Source organism: Heloderma suspectum, chromosome 5 (genome assembly GCF_057233095.1).
Source record: "Heloderma suspectum isolate Gila_16-S chromosome 5, 16-S_ref, whole genome shotgun sequence".
Lineage (NCBI taxonomy): Eukaryota > Metazoa > Chordata > Lepidosauria > Squamata > Helodermatidae > Heloderma > Heloderma suspectum.
The window spans coordinates 8561139-8584442 of NC_139462.1; the positions used below are offsets into that span (position 1 = coordinate 8561139).

Below are 23304 nucleotides of genomic sequence, written 5' to 3' on the forward strand. Positions count from 1 at the left end.
CCCTTAAGTAAAGGTTGATGCTCAAACAGGGAAGAGACTGTTCAACTAAAGCTCTCAATAGTTGTCGTTCTTATTGCATAAGAAGAAAATATGCTAGAGCGCATATAGAGACTCCTTTTTCTTTTTCCTTTTTGTGCAGATGGCGTTTATATACATAAAAGTGCTTTGGGCAGTGGGAAGCATAGTGGCCCATAACAGCTTTGATGAACAAATACCATGTAAACCAAATTGTAGTAGTGGGACTTGAGATGAAACCATATATGCTCGACGTGACGGCTTTCGGTTCAACTTGCACAGAAGTGGGATTGACCTGCAAGGATAGGAGCTCTGAAATCCAATGTGCAAAGTGATTCAGAGTGTATCTAAACAGTTACCCTACTTCAGTGGTTGATCCTGAAGTGATGGTTGCAGTCATATGCCACCCTGACACAACAGACCTTCAAGTGAGTACACATGAAAGGCTGTTGTGTCAACTTTAAAGGATGAGGTAAGCCAGTGCTCTCTGCCGGCAGTAGGAGCTGAGGGAGGTGGTAGGCACGTCCTGTGTTTGGTGACAGAGCTGCGGCCCATAAAAGACACAGTGGGCTTGCTGTATAACCAGAACTGGCCCCTGCCATGGGTCAAGGTGAAGGAGCAACTCTCCCAAGATGCTCCTTCAGGTCACCGTTGAGGGCAGCAAAGTGGAAGGCATGTAGTAGTTTGAAGCAAATGTTTTTAAAAATTCCATATCAATCCTCGCACCATGTAAGCTTATGAAGAACTATAGATTAAAACGGGGGTGTACAATTTCTGTCAGCCCCAAGGGCTGAATTCCGTTTCAGAGAAGCTGTTGGGGGCCACGTCCCATTGGTGAGCAGAGCTGAAGGCAGGCCCAAAGGCAAAAGGGGTGGGGCAAAAATGCAAAACATCCCCGCCCGTTTTTGCTTAAGGCTCTTATGGCCACTAACTAAGCCTTAGGAGAGACATTCCAGCCTTTCAGAATGGTAGTGGTGGGGGAACTGCACACAAGCCAGGACACCACCAAATGTTTGGTGGTTGGAGGCAAGGGGTGGGCCAGGGGAAGGGGGGTGCCGGATTTGGCCCCCAGGCTCAGTGATGTGGGTTTTTCAGAAAATTTCGAATTGGAAAATTTTCTGGGAAAAATTTCCAATTCAAATTAGGTTAATTTTCATAGGGTTATTTGCACAGAAAAACTTCAGTTTGTATTGGAAACATTTCCAATGCAAATGAGGTTAATTTGCATAGGACACGCCCATAATGGGAGTTTTGGTGACCGACCAAGAAAGAGAACTTGGAGTTGTGGTGGACAGCTCAATGAAGATGTCAACCCAGTGTGTGGCCGCTGTAAAAAAGGTAAACACCATCTTAGGCATAATTAGAAAAGGAATTAAGAAAAACTGCCAATATCGTACTGCCCTTATACGAATCTATGGTGCGACCACACTTGGAATGCTGTGTACAGTTCTGGTCACCACACCTAAAAAAAGATATTGTAGAGCTGGAAAAAGTGCAGAAAGGGGCAACTAAAATGATCAAGGGGCTGGAGCATCTCCCTATGAGGGAAGATTACAACAGCTGGGATGGTTTAGCTTGAAAAAAAGGAGGGTGAGGGGAGACATGATAGAGGTCTACAAAACTATGCGTGATGTGAAGAACGTGGACAGGGAGACATTTTTCTCCCTCTCTCAAAATACTAGAACCCAAAGGTGTCATCCTGTAAATCTGATAGGTGGGAGATTCAGGACAGATAAAAGGAAGGACTTCTTCACACAGTACATAGTTAAACTATGGAATTTGCTACCACAGGAAGTAGTGATGGCCACCAATTTGGATGGCTTTAAAAGGGGGTTAGACAAATTCCTGGAGGAAAAGCCTATCAACGGCTACTAGTCTTGATGACTATGTGCTACCTCCAATACCAGAGGCAGTGAGCCTGTGTCTACCAGCTGCTGTGGAACATGGGTGGGAGAGTGCTGTTGCACTCATCTCCTGCTTGTGGGTTTCCTGGTCAACAGCTGGTTGTCCACTGTGTAAACAGAATGCTGGACTAGATGGACCCTTGGTCTGATCCAGCAGGGTTCTTCCGATGTTCTTATGTTTTTATCATCCCTCATCATTGGCTGTGCTGGCTAGAGCTAATGGGAGCCATAGGCCAAAACATCTGGAGGGTCACAGGTTGTCCAGCCCTGCTCTAGAGGGATCTAATTTAGCATGTTTACTTGCATTTAGTAGACAAAGCTTTAAAAAAGTACACCATGTTAATTTCTTATCTCTAGGCTCCACAAGACTTTGACCAAAATATTTGAGGGAAAAAGTAACGGACACTTAGGGCTCAATCCTATGCATGTTCAGACAGAAAAAGTCCTACAACTGGCTGGGGAATGCTGGGAGCTGTAGGACGTTTTCTGTCTAAACATGCATAGGATTGTGCCTTTAATATGATTTACATGTTATGTAGAAATTTTTATTGGAATACCTGTAAAAATGGAAAGACAATAGCATGTACTTCCCTTATATTGTTTAAATTTGAGGGGGGGAAAACAAAGGTACTAAGAACTGTTGGTTCACTAATTAGTTATAGCAACTCAAAGAACTGTGCACGGTATGCTGACAAGCACCTTGGATTGCTCCTTTAGAGTTCTGACTGTTTCTGACTGAAACCCAGAACGGATTTACCACCCACTGACATTCGAGCAACCAGCCTCCACTGCATACATCCATTTTTATTAATGAACGTATGAAATGGAAAATGTTTCATTGAAACATAGAGCACTGGAAAAAAAATTCCACCTCACATTACTGCCCGGGCCTGAGGTTCCCATTTGTGGTTTAAAACATGATTGGCATTGCAGACGTGTTTTTTTCAAAGTGCTGATTATATACATATATTTGGGCAGTGTGTGAAATTATACCATCTTGGAATTTTATTTTATATTATAATGAATAGATGGCAAGATATAATTTACCAATAGACCCTCTTGGGTTCTTCTAAATTCTTTTAAAGTTTGGGTTGAAATTTCTGACCCTAGAAATGGTTGATGGACAGCAAAAAGTAAATTTTAAAAATGGTTGCTTCCTATTGGAAAAAGAATATTTCCCTTCCTATATCTGATTGCATCTTCTAGGATTTTGGATGTTGCTGTTATGATGAAGCTGCCTTACTATATGCCAGCAAGAGAGAATCTGAAGTTTGAAAATAGATTTATTGTGAGATGGAATGTCGTTGTTACCTTTTGGAATGATAATGTTTCAGGATGGTATTCATCCATAGTCTTTGATTTCAAACATATCTAAGATTCATTGCCTGTTGTTCTGACTCGTATGTAAACTTACTTCATGTTATCTCAAAATGTTAATTAAAAAAAAGCAACCTCAAAAAGTGACTGTGGAAGGCAAACAAAACTGACCTAAATGATGCATCACATCACTGTTCTCCTGTGCATGCTTGATTTGACATGGACATCAACTGCGCAAGACCATTGCAGCTTCCTGGTGGACTGGGCCCTCTCCCATTTCGTAGAAAGGGAGAGAATTGTCTGTTCAATTATTTTGCATTGGGTACCACAATGAAACGTAGATGAGGTACAATATGTCCATTTGGGTTGGCTGCCAAGTTTCCTCAGTTATTTTACATAGGATTTTCATAATGGCGGCCAGGTGTGGTGTGGTAGGGGGAATATATCTTTTTGAATGTCAACAAATCTTTGGTGCGGAAATGCAGGAGTAGGATATTCATGTATTTGTGTAACAAAACAACCATGTAGCCTTCGAATCCGAACTGTCGTTGGCACAGTGTGCAAGCCTGATGCCGATCGTTAAAATGTGGCATGTAAAACACGAGACATTGAAAGATTTATCATGCTGTTCTTTCAACAAGAGTTAGCAAAGCCAAGCCTTTATTTATTTATTTATAAGATGCTTTCAAAACCCCTTCTTGGTATGGTGGCGTATTCAGCCTGGTTTGTCCCCAGTGTTGGTTTTGCTGTGTGCTGCTTCTGACCCGTCAGCAGCTGTTAAGGCTGTGATGGCGAGATAAAAGGCAATGTCCCGGAGTACGAAGATTTCTCAAAACCACATCCTGGGGTTATGATTCTTGTTTATGTGAGAAGTCGATTCAGCAAAGCGATAAAGGGCTCAGCAGCCGTGTTCCTTTGTGCATCTGCTGATCTTGGGTGCTTGGTTCATCTTTTTACATGGAAGATGGCTTTCCAAGTTAGGCTGCCCTTTGCCATTTTTGGCACGTTCTCTTATTGCCAGTTCACATTGCAGTGCGCCGTGGCTTTCAGCACTCCCTGACGATGTTCGTGAAAGTGTCAGGTAAAGTTGATTTCCTTCTGTTTCTCACTGTTTTGGAATCGTGCGTGTGACTGGGTGCATGTGTGTGTGTAAGTAAAGTAATTAAAATATGAGAATAGCCAGAGTGCCTCTGTGCGTGCCTGTGTGTGTCTATGCCTCCAAAAGAGAAAATGAATGCAATTTCCAGAGAGGTAGCCGCATCAGTCTGTTCTAGAAAAATCCATGAAGAGTCTTGCGGCCCCTTAAAGACTAGCAAATTCATTCTGGCATAAGCTCCCATGGATACTGATGAAGTGGAGGGTGTCCACGAAAGCTTATGCCAGAATAAACGTGTCAGAAAATGAATAGGAACTGGTCTCTGTGTTCCTTCCATTTCTGATGTTTAGCTAGGAGCATTCGTATGATGTTGTTTCATTTGTAATTATGGCTATTTTCAAGTGTCGCTTTGGCTCAAAACAGCCTCGCTGTTCATTGGCATTTGCTCTTGTTGGATGTGTATACCCTGCTGCATTTTATATTTAATAGCAGAAAGTCTTGGGCATGGAGCATTGTTGGCTTTTTATTATCCCTCGGTACACTGGAGCATTTTAAAAAATAACTACTTTCCTTATCTAGAGAAGGATGCCTCTGGCAATTGCAACAAAAAAACCCAACAAAAACATTCCCTTAGTTTGAGTCATAGCGAAACTGCATGAAGGAAAAGAAAAATGAGCTGTTGACAAGGGGACCTGGCAGACTGGAGCTTTAAATCCAGCTCTTGCATGAGAACGGGCAATTTGATTTCAGATAAAGATTTACTTTTTTCCTCCAGCAGGAGCTGGCTTTCCAAACCTCCATGAGCAACTCGATGGATGTTTTCTGCCTCATTTCAAGGAGGCTTTATCATCCATTAGAGCAGCTTCCCCAACCTTTATTGGGGATGAGAGGAGTTGTAGTAGCCCAACATGGAGATCCCTTGGGGAAGTCTGACAGGTCTCTGGGACAGGGGCATTTATACTGCTGCTTTTTCCTTTCCGTTCTGGAAAGCAGAGGTCCAAAACTTGAAACTGCCCATGCATTTGCATGCCCTGCTCCTGCCCACCCCAACTCATGCCAACAGTTCTTCACTGGGAAGAAGAGCTCAGATTATTACAGACATGTTTACCAGAGAACATTGATGATTAAAAAGAGATGAGGCTTGATCTTTCAATCAAATATTGCCCATTTTTGCAAGTCTCAAAAGCTGAAACCCAAGTTTCCCAAACTGAAAATTACTCTAAACTTTAAAGAATAAAATAAAAATTCTAAACATTTTGTTTTTTGGGAAACTCCCACGTTCTAGAATTGAACCACGAAGCGACTGCTACCTTCAAAGTCTGAGAACCCTTTTCTCTTCTCTCCTCCTCCTGTCCTGGTTGGTTAGTGCTAGAAAGCCAATAATGATGCATTACTCTAATTTAACCAGAAACATCCTAGTGGGACAGACTCTGGTAAGAAACTGCCCTGCACAAGACCCATGGAAATGTACAGGAGCTGTGCATTCAAGGAGACTACCATGGAATTGCTTGCTAGCAGCCTGCTCTTCCACAGCACGGATTCACAAAAATGGGCCTTTTGCAGGAGAGTTTCCCAGGAGATTGTACTGAACATTTGTAATTATTTCAGTCCTGTCTGAGGATGAAACTTGAAAAGGTGAAATGCCTTTGATGTGGGTGTCCTGCAAGACTTTGGCCCTTACAAGGCCCAGCTTCACTGATGTGAAATGCAGAATCCAAATGGAGGCAGATCCATGCACACCTATTTCTAGTTTTATTTTATTTTTGAGCCTGAACCATGTTGCCCGAAGAATCCAGGCTTCAGAAGCCTGCCATGCCTAAGGTCTCCTTAGTCTACTAAAGGCGCAATCCTATTGGGATGCCCGTCAGCCTCCGAACTCAGAGCCTGACGGGCATCCTATGCAGAGCACGAGGAGCACAGAGGTAATCTTTGCTTCTGCACTCCTCCCGCTTTGCATTTTTGCTAGACAGGCTTTTCGGCCCATCTAGCTGGGGCTTTGTGGAATGGGAGGGAAGGAGGCTGGGGAGGGTGGAGGATTCTTTGTAAGCCTCCCCAGTCGCCTCTTCTCCCCTCCCCACCCAAAGAACCGCCTCCTTTCCCTCCTCTCTGAGGTCGCCTTTGCAACCTTGGAGAGGCAGCTGGTCTGGTTTTCCCCACGCTGGCTGCGAAGAGGAGAGGGAGGGGGCGGGGAGCTCGGACTCCTGGGTCCAAGGTCGGAGTGCTGTCTGAGGTCAAACTATCTTATGGCTCCCCCAGATGATGTGTAAGGGGCCATAGGATTGCTCTCTAAAAGAAGCTTCTTTTTATTGTGTATGCTAACAATATAAGGGCAGTTTTGTTTCATTGCTGGGGGGTCGAGCCCCTTTCAGTCCAAGGGCCAGATTCAATTTCAGAGAAGCTCTTGGGGTGGTAGAAAACTCTTAGTCCGTTGCAGCAATAATGGCAGACACAGCTACCCCTCTGTTCCCTTTCAAGGTGCAATGCAGTTTGTGCTGCGTAACAAATCTGTGTATAGCATGTGAGAGAACCAGAACCCCAGCTGGTATGGATTATCCTACTGCAGTTTCCAGCCTTGAGTGCATTTCCATACATGTCTACTCAGAAGTGAGCCCCACTCATTTCTGGTGAGGCTTACTCCCAGGTTACGTGAGCACAGGATTGCAACCTTAAGCTCTTAAATAATAAACTCATGCAATGATTTGGGGATAGAACAGGAGCATCTCTGCTGGCCTGTTGTGTCAGTAAGTATTGTGTCCTCTTTCTTGTCCCTTTTACAGATGGTAGCTGCTGATGAGGCACAGGGAGTAACAGTTCTGCTGGAAACACAATGTTCTATTGTGCTTATATGACAAGTGGAAAGATAGAAGGGCGTCAAAGAGCTCCAGAGATGCTTGAGTGCTGGGGAAAAAAAATTGCACTGATACAAAAGCCAGCAGGGTTTCGTTTTAGCTGGCTCTGTGGATCTAGTTCTGCAGCATTCTGCTGTCTGTTGGATGGGATTCATCCCTTGGGGATCTATTATCCAGCACTTGCCTCCAGGCCTGAGGATGGGTTGTGAGGTGAGAGGACAGAAAGGGCCTCCAGAGATGTCGCTTCTCCAAGTTTCGGCCCAGTCCACCATTTTGCCCACACTATGGGGGGCTCCAGTGTGGGGGCAGCATTGTGTGCTGCGAGTAGACAACTGCACAGGTCTAGTCCTTTCTAGGTCCACCTGTGAGTCGAGGGGACCAAGGGGGGCCATCTCTGCATCTCTGAGTGCAGAACGCAGCTGTAATCCAGGTCTGGCTCCAGGTTTTGATGGACCCTTGGGCAAGATGTCCTCAGTGCCTGAATGGGTTCACCTCCTTCTCATTTCTGTCTGGGCTGCCCATTCACTTGGCCTCTCACTGTGGACCCAATGTGTACAGGCGCGCAAAGGGGGAGCACAAGGCAAATGAAGGACGCTGCTCTATCTTCTCACCCTGGTCGCGGCTAGCATGCTTGGAGAGGGCAGGCAAACAAGCAGTAACAGCAAGGAGGAGAGGAGCATCAGGACCAGGAGACTCCAAGGGTTGGAAGTGGGCCGCCTGCAGGGTGTGGGCCTCAGCAGGTGCCTGATGATGCCTACCTATGGCGCCAGCCCTGCCATGTCTCAAACATATCCTGCCAGTGGTGAGAGGCGCAAGTATTACAAAAGGGTTTGCTGGCCTTGTGACTTAGCATGAGTCAGGGCTTAGTCCCGGAACCTGTTTTCAGTGCCAGCCCTGAAACAAATATTAAAAAAAAAATATTTCACATCATTTATATCTCACCTTTAACACAAATTGTCAAAGCAGCTTACATGAAGAAAAAATGCATTGGCAATGAAAAAGCACTAAAATGTACCAAGTAGAAACACAGCAGTGTTAAAAACGGGCGTAGAAGACTTTTGCCTATTAAAATAGCAAGAATCATATATTTTAAAAATAGTGGTTTTAATTGTGTATATTAGTGTAAATAGCATACACACAGTATGTTAGTCCTATGTCTTAGTGCAGGGGTCCCTAGAGCAGGGATCCCCAACCCCCGGGCTGCGGACTGGTACCGGTCCATGGCCTGCTAGGAACCAGGCCGCGTAGGGGTGTGCGAAACCCCCTTACCTTGGGTCCGCGGGGGAGGGGGGAGGCGATCTGTCCCTCCCCCCCAGAATCCTTGCCGGCCCTGGCCGGCTCCACTCCGCAGCGAGTCCGCGGAGCTGCCGGCCAGCTCCGGTCGCTGGCGGACTTCCAGCTGCTGGGATGCAAATGGGATGCCATTTGCATCCCTGTTCTTGAAGTAATAGGCTGCGTAAATCTTTCCGTAGCCTATTACTGCAAAGAACAGGGACGCATTTGCGTCCCAGCAGCTGGGAGTCTGCCCGTGAAACAACCCCCCCCCCCCCAGTCCGTGGAAAAATTGTCTTCCACGAGACCGGTCCCTGGTGCAAAAAAGGTTGGGGACCGCTGACCTAGAGAACTTCTGTTATGGGGCGACTATATAAATGCATCAATAAATAAAATAATATAAAACCTTCTGGAATTTAAAGAAATCTGCATCCATATTAAAAATGGAAAAAGAAAAAGCTTGCCAAATCCACATAACTGTGGTTCCAGAAAGCCCTTGTTTGTGGTACCAGTTATAAAGCAATCAATAAAGGAAGAGTGTGCCTTGAAAAATGGGAAGCACACATCTTCTGCCTGTCCCCAGGAAGCAGGGATTCCACCACCCGTTTGGCCACCCAGTTATTCTGGCATGTCAGCTCCTGAATTTGCTTCAGCCTTGGGTTGTTTTACATGACCAAGAGATGAGTCAGAGGCTGGGCTGAGCTGAAAGAGCCAGCAATGCCTGCCAAACCTGGGCTCTTGAGTCACCTCTTTCATCCTGGGATGCGATCTTGTGAGCAATAGCAGCTTGCCATTCGCAGTTCCGTGCAGAAACGCGCCAACGTGCGAGTGACTCAGGACAGTCAGCAAGGGGAAGTGGCCGAAACACTCTGGAATTCCCTGTTCATGGAGTCAAGGGTGGAGGGATTGGGGTGGTGGTGGTGGTGGTGGTGTTGCCACAGGCTGACCTTCTGAATCTTGATGGTGTATATCAGGCTTCCCCAGTTGGGTGGCCTCCAGATGTGTTGGAGTAAGTGGAGGCTAATGGCTCCAATGTCAGTGGGGCAGTAAATCCACTCCGGGTTTCAGTCGGAACCAATCAGAACTGTAAAGAAGCTATCCAAGCTGCAAAGCAGAGTCCTGACTGGTTCTGACTAAAGCCCAGAGCGGATTCACCACCCCACTGACATTGGAGCCACCAGCCTCCAATGGGACTACAATTCCCATCATTCGCATCCAGCGTGGGGAAGGCTGGGTTACATCTACTTGGATGGCCTATCTGAGCCTGTGTCCTGGTTATTCTAGGAACTTAAGCACTGGCTGGTAAGAGGCCAGTGTCGATATGGCGAAATTCAAGGTGAAATTGTGAGCTGCTTCTTCTAGCAAGGCGTCTGAGGAATGTTGAAGGGAAGCTTAGAGTCTAGCAAACGGTGCAGCAAAATTTCTCAAGGGGCTTTTGCACATCCCTGCTTGAGGCTTGTGTTTAGATGCCACATCTTGATGTGTATCCACGTGAGACTTTGCATTGTGCAGTGTGTAGACAGCATGCCGCAAGGCAGCCTGGGCCGCCTCTGAGCACCATGTGACACATGCGCCACTGTGTGGGAGGTGTTCCCTTAACTCTGAGGTATTGAGCCTCAGGCCTGCGAGCCAAAGCCAGTGTGGGACGTTGCCCCGGTCCGTGGGGAGCTAGTGCCTGTGACATCGATTCTGAGTCAGAGGGGGAAGCTGTATTGCCAGGCTCAGCTGTGGGAAGCCGGGCGTGTGAGCCCTTGTTTCCACCAGGCTTCCCACCGGTGTATGAGCTGGCAGGGGATGAGACTCAGGATGCTGACACGGCCTAACTTCCTCAGCAGGGAGACCTGACCTTGACAGAGGCCCCCGCTTCTTGACCAGAGACGTCTTCCATGGGAATGAGACAGCAGCAGGAGGTCTCTGCAGGAGAGGGAGTTTTGGGGGTGTCTCCTTTACTGCGTCGTCAATAAACAAGGCGGAGCAGAGGCATCCCATGAGGCACAGCAACTGCCTAAAAGCCAGGCTTCCCTGCCAGCACCGAATGTCCGATACTGAGCTTTAGTGGCCGCTCCCTTGTATTTAAACCAGAGCAATCAGCAGGAGATTTTGCTGGAAGCAACGCTCTGATCACTAGAACTCTGGGCCTATTTGGATTTATTATGTGTGCTGAACTCTGGGACTGTTTGCATTTTTGGTAGTGATGCTCCTGAACGAGGACTTATGTTGTAACTGTTAACTGTGGATCTTTATTGGGGCTGTAAAGGCTTATAGGTAATTACTGGAATTAATGCAATAAAAGGTTTTACTGTGACTTGTGTCTCGCCTCCGGGAAGTCAGGATCTGAAATATCCAGCTTGCCCGGGCTCCCCAGATGGCTCCTCCCTGCCCCCTGGCCACACCCCTTTCCTTGACCACACCCCTTCTTGCCAAACATTCTGTGGCTTCCCAGCTTTCAGATGATTCCCCCCTCTCCCATTCTAAAAGGTTGAAATGCTTCTCCTAAGGCTTAGTTACTGGCAGTAGGGCCTTTAAGCTAAGAGATGCTGATATTTTTGTCCCTGTCAGTTTTGCCTTTGGCCCCACCCACCACTGCAGTGTGCGCCCCCCCCCCCCCGAGATTCTCCAGAATTAAATTTGGCACTCAGGCTGAAAGAGCTTCAACTCCCTTGCCTTAACTGAGAAGCACAGTGACTCTTGGTGACGGCTGTTTTAATCGTGCTTTTTGTGCATACTGGGCATATAGATGTCAAGACAGATGAATAAGATAGAAAGCATGTTCGTGTCGAGTTCACTTCTTAAAAAAAAAAAACCTTCTCCCAAGCCTATGTGTAAATCAACTGGGATACAAATCAGAAAGAAACAGCATCTAGATTGTGAATGCCTTATTCTCCAGGCAAGCAGGGAATGGGATTTACACTCAGCTGGAAGAACCCCTTGAACAAGCTATGCATCTCCATGCCTGCCTTGCCAATGTAACATGTTCCCCTTGCAAACTCTGTCTGTGCTGGGAGAGAGGATGTCCCCAAATGAAGATTTTGTGCTCCCTCTGCTGCATGCTAGCAGACACTGTCACTCTCTGATCCGGTCAGGTCCTGCTTCTGTGCCGATGGTGGATGCCCGGACAGAAAGGGAAACTTGTTGTAGGTTTTTGCAGCCACAATTTGTAGGGCTGGTTTGGTATTGTGGCGTAACTCTGAACACCTCCAAGCAGCTGAACCTGTTTCATCCAGCAAAGGCTTACTTTGAAATATGGCTTGCCCTTAAAATGCCAAGAACAAAAGAATTGCCTTGCTAGATTAAGCGAAGGGGCAGCTTGCCCAGCATCCTGTTCCCAGTTGTGGTCAGCCTCATAAGAACATAAGAGCCATGCTGGGTCAGACCAAGGGTCCCTCTAGTCCAGCATTCTGCTCACACAGTGGCCCGCAGGAAACCCACAAGCAAGGCATGAGCTCAACAGCACCCTCCCACCCATGTTCCCCAGCAAGTGATGTACATAGGCTCACTGCCCTCAGGACTAGTAGCCATTGATAGCCTTCTCCTCCAGGAATGTGTCCCTTTTAAAGCCATCTAAATTGGTGGCCAACACTACATCTTATGGAAGTGAATACCATAGTTTAGCTTTGCCCTGTGTGAAGAAGTCTTTTTATCTGTCCTGAATCTCCCACCAATCAGCTTCATGGTATGACCCCATTGGGTTCTAGTACTGTGCAAGAGGGAGAAAAATGTCTCCCGATGCACTTTCTCACACCATGCATAATTCTGTACACCTCTCTCATGTCTCCCCTTACTTCCCTTTTTTCTAAGCTAAACAATCCCAGCTGTTGTAACCTTCCCTAAGAGGGGAGTTGCTCCAGCCCCTTGATAATTTTAGTTGCCCTTTTCTGCACTTTCTCCAGCTCTACAACATCCTGTTTTTAGGTGTGATGACCAGAACTGTACACAGTACTCCAGGTGTGGCTGCACCATAGATTTGTATAGGGGCAGTACGATATTGGCAGTTCTATTCTCAATTCCCTTCCTAATTATGCCTAACATGGAGTTTGCCTTTTCACAGCAGCCACACTGGGTTGACATTTTCATCGAGCTGTCCACTGCAACCCCAAGATCTCTTTTTTGCTGGGCACGTCTAGCTTAGATCCCGTGAGCACATATGGGAAGCTGGGATTTTTTGCCCCAATGTGCATCGGTTTATACTTGCTCCGAGATCCCACAAGCTGGATATGAAAGTGTTGCTCTTCTTGTTGGGTTGTCTCCAGCATCCCGTGTTCCGATGTATACTGCTTCTGAAGATAGGAACTCCATTTACTTACTTATTTACATTTATATTCCACCTTATTTGCTAAAATTGTTGGTTATTGGTTGTAGTTATTTGCTTGTTTTTATCTAAACTGCTTGGAGATTCTGGGAAACAGCTTTAAATAATAATAATAATAATAATAATAAGCAACAGTTTAAAACAATAAAACCGTAAAGCAATTAAAAAAATAAACATTAAAAAAAACAAAAACATGAAAACTACATAAAAGGCTAAATTAAAAAGATGTGGCTTCGCACCCTTTCTAAAGGCCAAGAGAGTGTGGTCCAATCGTCATTATTGAGGACGGTTTGGGAGTGACACAGGAGAAAGCCCTTTTACATGTGCCTAACAAACTGGCCTCTTTGTGTAATGGTGCCTGAAAGTGGGATTCTCCTGCAGATTTTAATAACTGTGCAGGTTTCTAACAAGACAAGTGGCCCCTTAGATAGCCAGGTCCTAAGTCATTTGGGGCTTTACAGGTTAAGACCAACACCTTGAATTGAGCCCTGAAGGAATTGGCAACCAGTGCAAATCTTTCAGGACAGGTGTAATATGGTCCTGGTACCATGCACCACTCAGCTGCCACATTTTGCACCAATTGTAGCTTCCAGACACTCTTCAAGGGTAGCCCCCCATTGAGTGCATTGCAATAGTCTAAACATGATGGCTGTTGATGGGAAAATCCATGGAGAATTAAAAGAACAAACATTCTAGCTAGTGGTTGTTACCATAGTGTGTTGCTGCTTCCCTCGAGGAGTCATGGGGCAGGAGGAGGGAAGGCGTGATCCGTGTTATTTGAAATTCTGCATCATCATCGCCATTCAGATGCCTTCCTCAGAAAAAAGGCTCAAGGCATCTTTCGACAGGGATTAAAACATATTAAAAAATTAAAACAATGTAAAACAGCTAAAAACAATTATCAATGCCGAGCCCTGATAAAACAACTAAATTAAAAAGCCCATCATATACCGTATGATGCCTGGGAGTGGAGGAAAGTCTTAACCTGGCACCAAAAAGATGTCAGCACTGGCGCCAAGTGGACCGCAGTGTTCTTCCTAACGGTGATGCTGATTGGGAGCTCCTGGTTGGCTGCCCAAATCGGCTTACTCCTGGGAAAAGAACATGCATGCCGCACTTTGGCAAGTATATTCTCCTTTAAGAAAATAAATAAAATGACTCAGTCTTGACCTCCACATGGGGAAAAACTGAAGTGAGTGTGATGCAGTTCTCAGAGGACGAGACATTCCGGACGGAGGGCCTAACTTTTTTCCTGGCAGGTCTTCCTTCTCGCTGCGGAAGTCCAGGGCTGCCTGCCTCCCACAAGGACTCTGTTAACAAAGAAGCGTGCAGCCGGCATTCACTCACGACAATAAAAACCCAGCGCCCTCCCGGCCCCCATGCATTTTGGCACAAAAGCGCCATTAGACATTTGTTTGGCATCTGTGTCGAGCTGGTTGGCTCCAAATCTGCCAATCCCGCCGCCTTTTAGGAAGACAGATCTGGCCAATATATTCCAGAATTGCAGTAAATGGCTCTATTTCCTAGGAAGCTCTGGCATGGGGCACGGAGAAAATCCCTGCGTGTGCGGCCCCAGCTGATCCTCCATTCCAGTGCTGTGCCATCTACTCCAAACAGAATGTTTACAACTAGAATAGTGGGGAAACTTCCTGCATGGTGACCCTTGTCTGCAGGAATGTGGAAGAACAGTATTTGCCTCCCGCACCACCCATCATGGAATCTATCTTAAAAGGTATGTTCCCATTGCAAGATATTGGGGTACATATTAGATGCATCTTTTGCTCTGGTGATCTCTTCGTATTTTGCCATGCAGTCTTAATGAATTCAATAAATTTTTTAGCTTGCCTGACTTTGCCCTGTTTCGGGCATCTCAGTGGATTTTAGGCAGTGGTTCTCAAGATGCAATGACCTCTCGCTTGGACCTCCAAGTCCAACAGTCTCTCTGTCTGCTTGGGAGATGTACAAGCTGTTGCCTGGAGGGGCACAAGCTCTTCCTTGACCAGCCCTCCAGATGTTAGGGAATCCAACTCCCATCAGTCCTAGACAGCATGGCCAGTGGTCAGGAATGCTGGGAGTTGTGATCCAAAACATCTGGAGAGCACCAGGTTGGGGAAGGCTGGTATGCCTCGTGCATTACCATTTTTTGTCTGCTTGCTCTCTCGTTCTCCCTGTACTGTGCCGCTCTGTTAAAACTCCACTGCACGGATTGTGCAACCACCAGGAGCTGTCCACAGCAGCACTCCTGCCAAGGACAAAGAGCTGGGGCTCGACTGTTGCAGCCGCTGTCATCTTAATTGCTTCGTGCTTGATCAACGACCTGGGAACTGCATACAGAAGTGGCAGGAAACCAAATGTTTCCTGCAAGGTGTCTTCTTTGGGGCTTGCTTTTCTGGATTCTTGTTCTGGATTCTGCTGTTAGTGAAGCGAGCTTTGCTCCTGAGGAGGGATGGATGAGTTTCCACTGGGAATGGGAAACTGATGAGCCCTTCACTACCCTGATAAGCAGGGGTGGGTGGGTGAGCTGAGGTGGTGGCTGGTGAAGTGTCAGAGATCCTGGAGATCAACAGGTGTATCTGCTTCCCCCCCTTTTTTTTGCCTTCTTTTTTTATACAGTGGCCTCTAAAAGGAAACATGGATGGCCAATTGAAGCATGGCGTTCCCATACACACTCACATTCACATAATCACTGCGAAAAGGCAGCCTGTGTGTGTTCATTTAAAAGGATTTTTAGGCTGCCTTTAAGGATGGAACCTTCTAAAGCCTGCATACAGGATAAAAAATATACAAAGTAAATACAGTAAAAATCAGTAAATACATATTCAATGAAATCTCCATAAAAAGACAGATTGCCAAATAAAATAAAAAGAAATTACCAGTAAAATCAGCTGGTTGCTACAGGAGGGCCAGCAAAAACAGGTGGGTCTTCTGAGCTTTCCTGAAGACCTGCAGTGGATGGGCTTGATGCAAGCCAATTTCACTGGTGCGGGGCCACCACTGAAAAGGCCCTCTCCCTTGTATTCACCAGTCAAACTGCCCTTGGCAACAGGCAAGTGAAAAGGCCTCTGTGGATGACCTCATAAGAACATAAGAAGAGCCATGCTGGATCAGACCAAGGATCCATCGGGTCCAGCATTCTGTTCACACAGTGGCTGACCAGCTGTCGACACAAAACCCATAAAGAGGACACGAGTGCAACAGCACCCTCCTGCCCATGTCCCCCAGCAACTGGTGTACATAAGCATACTGCCTCTGAGACTGGAGGTAGCATAGGGCCATCGGGACTAGTAGCCATTGCTTGTCTTCCACCGATAGCCCTGCTGTGTTTTCACACCACCTCTCCCTCTTTGTTCCTACCATGGAAATTCTGTATGGATGGAAAAAAGAAGGAATCACTGCACAAGGCCTTCTGACTGTTATTGCTAGGATCCCTCCACCTGGGAGCACTCTGGCCCTGTCTTTCTGCCCTGTGCTTCCCACATCGGAGAGACGCAAGTGCGCCACTTTCATCAACCTGTCCCCAGACACCAGGCCAGCCAAGTGCAGCTGCCACAGCCTGGATGCCCTGCCCTGCTTTTCCCCCCCATACCTGAAACCGTTCCTTTTCATCATGTGCGAGACGCCATCTTTAGCCTGACCGCCGCCATGTCCCTGTCTAATTTAATTCCGTGGGATCAGTGTTGGGTTTCCTTCTGCTTGTTTTTCCTGCAGCTTTGAATGAGCTGACGGTTGAGCTGGCTATTCTTCACTTCCAGCCTCCAAGTCCTCTAGCTCTTTGTCTAATGTTTCTTTTTCATGAAATGGTATATTCTGGGAGGCAGACTGACAGTGTTTACGCTCCTCCCATTGTAACCAAATAGGGTTGTTTTTTAAGGAGGAGAACAAAACGTAGCAGAGAAACTCTAATGATGTAGTCCTTCCTCTCCCCCTGCCCCTGCCACACCTTCTCCTTTCTTCTGTACACTTTAAAGACACACCGTTGGTTTGGGAAGCAAAATTGTGTTCCTCTGGACACATGGCTGGGCTCTATAGAGTCCCGCATGCACATCTCAAGTGCCTTCTGTTTGCAGCTCCTGGTGCTATGTTGGATGCCACTTCAAGAGTCCCCCAAAATTCAGAAGCAGCTTCATTTTATGTAGTTGCTTTGATATGCACCCTTTTTGCCAAGGCATGCAAGGTGGCCTGTTGTTTTCATTTTTGATTGATTTTTTTTCAAAGCAACAATGAACAGCAACAAATGGAAGTAGAGCACGTGTGAGTCTAGTCTTTCTGATCACTCAGAATCTCTATTTGGTAGAAGGAAGATGATCTGATAACTTTATCACTCACCATCTTAATACATCACACCATAGAATTCCATGTGTCTTAGAAGGCTGTTGTGTATTTTTCTCAGAATTAGCAAATTCAATAAATGGATATCATATTCCATTAAAAAAAACCCTATCAGTTTCTACTTGGCCCCTTTGTACCTGAAGATGTTTAGTGAATTTCTCCATTACTGCAAGGTCCCAAATGTTGTTTCTATATGATCACAGAAAGTGCATTTGCTGATTTCCATTTAGCAGCCATGACCAGACTGACTCCTGTCCAGAAAAAATGCCAGGAGCTCTTTATGTTTTATTTGTGTATTAGAGTCCATATAAAGAGATAGCAGCGCGTTTTTCAGATAGTGTTATTCTTGTGGTGTCACCCCACTGGTGAAGGCAAAGACCTGGACCCCAAACCTTGCGCCACAAAGAAAAGCTTGAGTGATACAACAGTAAGGCCGTTGAGTTTTCTTGGGTTGTTGGTGTTCACCGCAAGCATGAAGTCTGTGTTCCGGGCTTCCCCTCTCCTTTACAAGAGGCATGTGAGATTGTAATGCTAATGGAAAGACCGTCATGACAAATTCATGGAGGATAAGGCCATCAATAGCTACTAGTCATGACATGAGGGCTATATATTATCTTCAGTATTGGAGGCGGCATGCCTCTGTATACCAGCTGAGGGAGAACACAAGCGGGAAGGTGCTATTGCACCTGGCTGCGAAGGGGAGGGGGCTGGAGCTCTGCTTCCCCACTCCAAGGCCAGAGCGCTGCCTCTGACTTTGGATTGGGGAATCTGAAACATACTATGGCCCCTCAGACGCTGTCTAGGGACCATAGGGTTGCTCATTAACGAATTATTGAGAATAGTTTTTTGATTGTAGACCTTGCTCTACCATTGATAGGTGGAGCTGGGACTGAAGAGCACACTGAGGAACAATTTGCATACACTCCCTTCCTTTCCCCATGCCGAATTTGTTGAGAGCAGTCAGGACTGGCGTCAAGGGTAGGCAGGTTTGGGCACCTGCTGAGGGCCCACACTCCACCAGGGGTCCACTGACAAGAGCCCCCTGGAGTTGCTCCTCTTCTTCACCATTGCGACCTGCTTGTTCACCTGCCCCTCGCTCTGGCCCAGATAATACTGGCGGTTTGAAGGAGGACCAGGAGATGCCGCGGCCTGCTTGCTCACTGATTCTTTGCCTGTCAAAGAAGCAAGTGGTAGCAATGATGAGAAAGACGATGAGTAGCAATAGCAGCTGGTAGTAGTAAGAAGGGAGACTCATTGAGGGAGGGGACCCGCTGAGGGTGTCCTGCCCAAGAGCTCTCCAGAACCTGGAGCCGGCACTCAAGAGTAGTAATCTTAAAGACTTCCCACCACCACCGCTCCACTTTCCGGCTTGTACGCAAAGCTAGCAGAAATTCTGCATTTCAGGGTGAGGTTACAATGGCTTCCTTCTAACAACAAGAACCACAGGCAACTGAGTCTGACAATGCTCAAACAAAACTAGTGTCAATCCATATCTTTAGATCTAGATATTCCACAATGCTAGTTGGCTTTGAACATGTTCTTTTCTTGAAGCTGCTTTGATGTGTTATGGAAAAAGGAAATATAAAACATAGTTACAAGGAAGTAAAGTGTACTGAACTTAGTGTGACCTACTTCTAAGTAAGCACGTTGTGGATTGGGTTGCAAGTTCAGAAGCAAGGAACAAGTCCCCTCAGTTTCCTTTAAAAGGCACCCACCTTGAGGTTTGTGTTTTTAAAATAACAGTCCAATATTTTAAGCAGGAAATGGTTAATTAACATAGAATGGTTCAAGCATTCAAGTTCAGCTCAAGACTGTGTGTGTGTGTGTGGTTTTTGTTTTTATAATGGATGTTTTATTGTTGCTTATGTCAATTACAATAACTCTTGTCAGGGAAGAATTTCAGAAATTCATATTGAACACTGCATGTCCGTCTTTCACGTCTAAAGAAAGTCAGACAAAAGGAAGTACTGCTCCATTATTTGGGAAGCCATCCACTGTATTTAATCGATCTATTTCTAATAACTCCAGTCAACAGAGTAAGGGAGCAATCCTATCAAGATCGACGGTCGCCCCTGACCCCAGGGGCGACTGCCTATCCAGTGCAGGGCAGGAGGAGTGGTGAGGAGCAGATCTCCTCCTTGCTTCCCCGCCCTGCTTTTAAGGCTAAACAGCTGATTTCGGCTGTCTGCCGTGGGACGTAAGAGCACGGGAAGCGGCAGCCGGATGACACATAAGATGTGTCGTACCTGTCAGGGTGGAAACTGAGCTGATAGAACCCCAGAGCAGTTCTGATTCTGAGGAGGATCAGCTGTCCGTGGGAGAGGAGCCAGCTCATCCCTCACAGGCACAGCAGCTGGCAGAGATTCCTCCTGCCGGCATTCCTGAGATAGTGACCCTGGCAGTGAGAGAGTGCGAGAGGGGGGCTTGCTGGACACTCGACGTAGACGCAGGGAGCAACAAGCGATGGAGGGCGCGGAAAGGAGGCGTAGTGCCCGTTTGGCGTGCAAGCAACGGCTGCCTCCCGTGGACCCAAGGGAAAGAGGGAGGATCTCTCCCTAGCCCATAAGTTCAGGGTCTTCAAGTGATTCTCCATCAAACGGGGACCACCTGCCTACCTGGAGCATAGGCTACTCTGCTGTTCATTGCTTAGTCACTGGTGATTAGCATCTGAAAGAGTCATTAAGTTGTAAAAGGATTAAAGCCTTGAAAAGAATCCTTTTGTCTGTGTCTTGAGTTGGCTATTGGAGTGTACTGAAAGAGGCCACTAGGGTGCTCCTGACAGCGCCGGCATTTCTGACTTCCCCGCCCCGCCCTGTTTTCTCTGCTCCGCGCTGCTCTTACGAGCGTGGGGCCACTCCACACTGCCTATGAGGCAGCGTGGGAGAGGGTGGGGTTTGGTTCCCTGGGAACGCACCTCGGAGCGCGGGCTCAGAGATCGGTTCCTGGGAACCAACCTATCCTACGGCCGTCTAGCTGCTGGCTAGCAGCCATACGAATGCGCCCTAAATCATGTTGTTATTTAGGGGTGTTTTTTTGCAGCCATTTCCTCTTGTAAGTTTCAGCAGATGCTCCTTTCATTAAAGCAAAACATCTTAAAAGTTCTTTTCTACAAAGGGTGGGTTGCCCCAGTCCTTAAAATCTTTTTGGCTAAAGTTTTTCCCTCAGTGTTATATGGTGTTGAGCTTTGGGGCTTTAGCCGATCATTATTTCAGGAGCTGGAGAAGATCCAAAATTATTTTCTGAAGAAAGTACTGGCTTTACCTGTTGATGCCCCTGCTACTCATGTCCATACAGAAGTGGGCTGGCCTTCTGCTTGGGCTAGATTATAAGTCTGGCTTTTTACCTTTTTTTTACTAGAATGTTAACTTCCGCATCTTCACATTTGGTCTGTAAAGTTTATGGCTCTCCCTTAAGTTCTGAGAGGAGAGGAACTGCATTATAGACACTTGCTAGGGGTTTTGATTATCATTTGACTAAGAACCATTTGATGTCTGAATCTCTGTTAAAGCTTTTCACGTTTGGTAAAGATTTTCTGATTGATAGGTTAATCATCCATTCTTCTAGATTTTCTAGATTGTATTCATGTATCATCAGAAAGCCAATTATTTGGATCTTACTACCTTAGCTCCTCATAGGAATGTTTTCTATTGAATTAGGATTTAATGTCATGCCCTCTGTTTCTTAGAAGGCCAGTAAAAGAAATGATCATTGGAACAGCATTCTTGTGTGTTTAGTAAAACTGTTACTGAGGATGTTGTCCATTATCTTACCCAATGCCCTCTTTATAAAAAGATCCTTGTGAAAAATATTTGTCTGGGTTCAGGTTCAGGAAGAAGGTTGTTATAACTAGTGAATTTGTATTTTCTGTTTTTGATCATGAAAATTATGTTATCTTGCATGTTTCCTTCTTTGTGCTGGTGACCAGGAAAATGAGAGCTAAATTTGTTGCTCAGCTCTGAATGTTCCATGTGTTCTTTTGGTTTTTTATGGCTTCCAGCTAAACAATAAAAGTATTAATTACTACTACTACATAATTAACATAAGAGGCTTGCTACCACAATGGCTACCACATGATGATGTCGCTAGCACAGATAGCTTTATAGGAAGCATTGGACAAACTGATGTAGTAGGATAGATCTGTCAGTGGCTATTGATAAGGAGGAATGGCAATCACTGCTCTGCTGGTGGGCTTCCCATTGGGGTGTCTGGTTGGTTGCTGGAGGAAACAGGATGCAAGACTAGATAGGTCTTTGGTCTGATCTAGCAGGGCTCTTCTTCTTATGTCAAACGTCTGTACCAAAAGAAAATGTAAATGGTAATAAACACCCAGGTTACTGTTGATATCACACTGGTATCAAAACTATGTTTGATGCCAATTAGCTGCAGTGAGAGCAAAGGCGTTTGCTTGCTCTGTCACTCCCTTATTGTTGTAACAAGTAGAAGTTATATCTTTTGCCCATTTGCCCAGTATTCATGGCCCTCAGGTAGCCTGGGAAGAAATGTACCCCAGCCCTTGGAAACAGAGATGAACACAAGATACATTTTGAGTGGGAGGTGTCCCCTAGGTTAGGCAGAACGTATTCTCACATGGAGCTCCGAAGGAAGGCCAGATGCAGGCAGTTCCCATCACAACAGCAGTTGGGCAGGGAAAATATGCACATGCGGAACTCTCATTGCCTTCGTCGGAGCTCTTGAAACTCTCCCGACAGGCTGAAGGGTGTAGCAACCGTTACCTCTGATCTCAAGAAAACCACTATGAGAGAGAATGCAATTCCCCTTTTATAGATGAGGGGCTGTGGTCCAGAGCAGCTGGCCCAAGGTTGTGACTGAGGGCCCCTTTACACAGGTCCCCATCCCAACGCACGTCTGCTCCCATGCCGGCTATTTGTTAGACTTATAATGCTTGCAAGTCTCACATTTTTGCTGCTGCAGTTTTGCTGCAATCATAGACACTTGCTAGGGAGAAAGCCCCACTGGACAAAGTGAGATTTACTTCTGAGTAAGCCTGCATAGATCATCACAGCCACTACCCTTCTAAGCAGTGACTTGATCTTGTTGACAGAAAACCCTCAGTACATTTCCAAGGAGTGTACTGTTGTGCTCTGTGGAAAACCATTGCAGAGACTTGAGGAATGCGAGTGCTGCACCAGTCCTGTAGGAAGCCCCTTTAAGAGCAGCTGAGGAGAGCTCGGAAGGAGTCTCCTGTCTTCTCTCACCCTTGGAACAAGAATGGGCAGAAGATGGGTGGTCGCCCACTGCATGGCTGTTGGGTGCTGGCGGGCTTCTTGCAAAGAGGTCTCGGCTGGGCGGTGGCCCTGATCTAGCAAAGCTCTTTGTCAGAACCTAGGAAGCTGCCTTATACTGATTCCGACCACTGGTCCGTCTAGCCCAGAGGTGGGCAACTTGTGGGCTCTCCAGATGTTGCTGGACTGCAATGCCTATCATCTCTTACCATGCCGGTTAGGGCTGATGGGAGTTGCAGTCCAGTAACATCTGGAAGGCCACTAGATCCCCCTGATCTAGTGGAGTATTGTCTGTACTGTCTTGGGGTAGAGGCTGTGGCTCAGTGGTTGAGCAGCTGCTTTGCCTGTGGAAGGTCCCAGGTTCAATCCTCGGCAACTCCAGGTAGGATTATGAAGGAATCCTGGCTGAAACTTTGGAGAGCTTCTGTGTCAGACCCAGGGTCCATCTAGTCCAGCATTCCGTTCAAATAGTGGCCAACTAGCTGCCCATGGAAAACCCACAAGCAGGACATGAGTGCAAGAGCACTGTCCCCCCATGTTCCCCAGCAACTGGTGTTCATAAGCATCCTGCCTCTGATACTGGAGGTAGCACAGAGCCATCAGGACTAGCAGCCACTGAAATGTTATCCTCCATGAATTTGTCCAGTCCCCTTTTAAAGCCATTCCAATTTGTGGCCATCACTACATCTTGTGGAAGTAAATTCCATAGTGTAACTATTTGCTGTGCAAACACGTCCTTCCTCTTAGCTGTCCTGGATGTCCCACCAATCAGCTTCATGGGATGATCCCAGGTTCTAGTATTATGAGAGAGAAAAATGTCCCCCTATCCACTTTCTTCACACCATGCATAATTTTGTAGACCCCTATCTGGTCTCCCCTTACTTGCCTTTTTTCTAAGCTAAACAATCCCAGATGTTGCAACTTTCTGTTTATTCCAACTTTCTGTTTATTCCAACTTTCTGTTCTTTAA

General features: G+C 46.4%; 1 protein-coding gene across 1 annotated transcript in view; it reads left to right on the top strand.

Moving 5' to 3' along the window:
• The first annotated feature begins 4111 nt into the window (after positions 1–4111).
• SLC4A11 (solute carrier family 4 member 11) overlaps positions 4112–23304 on the top strand; it is a 210034-nt gene continuing 190841 nt past the window's right edge. The window contains exon 1 of the mRNA XM_084855308.1: positions 4112–4317. Coding sequence (XP_084711434.1) covers positions 4299–4317 — 19 coding nt within the window. The 5' untranslated portion in view covers positions 4112–4298. The remainder of the gene's footprint in view (positions 4318–23304) is intronic.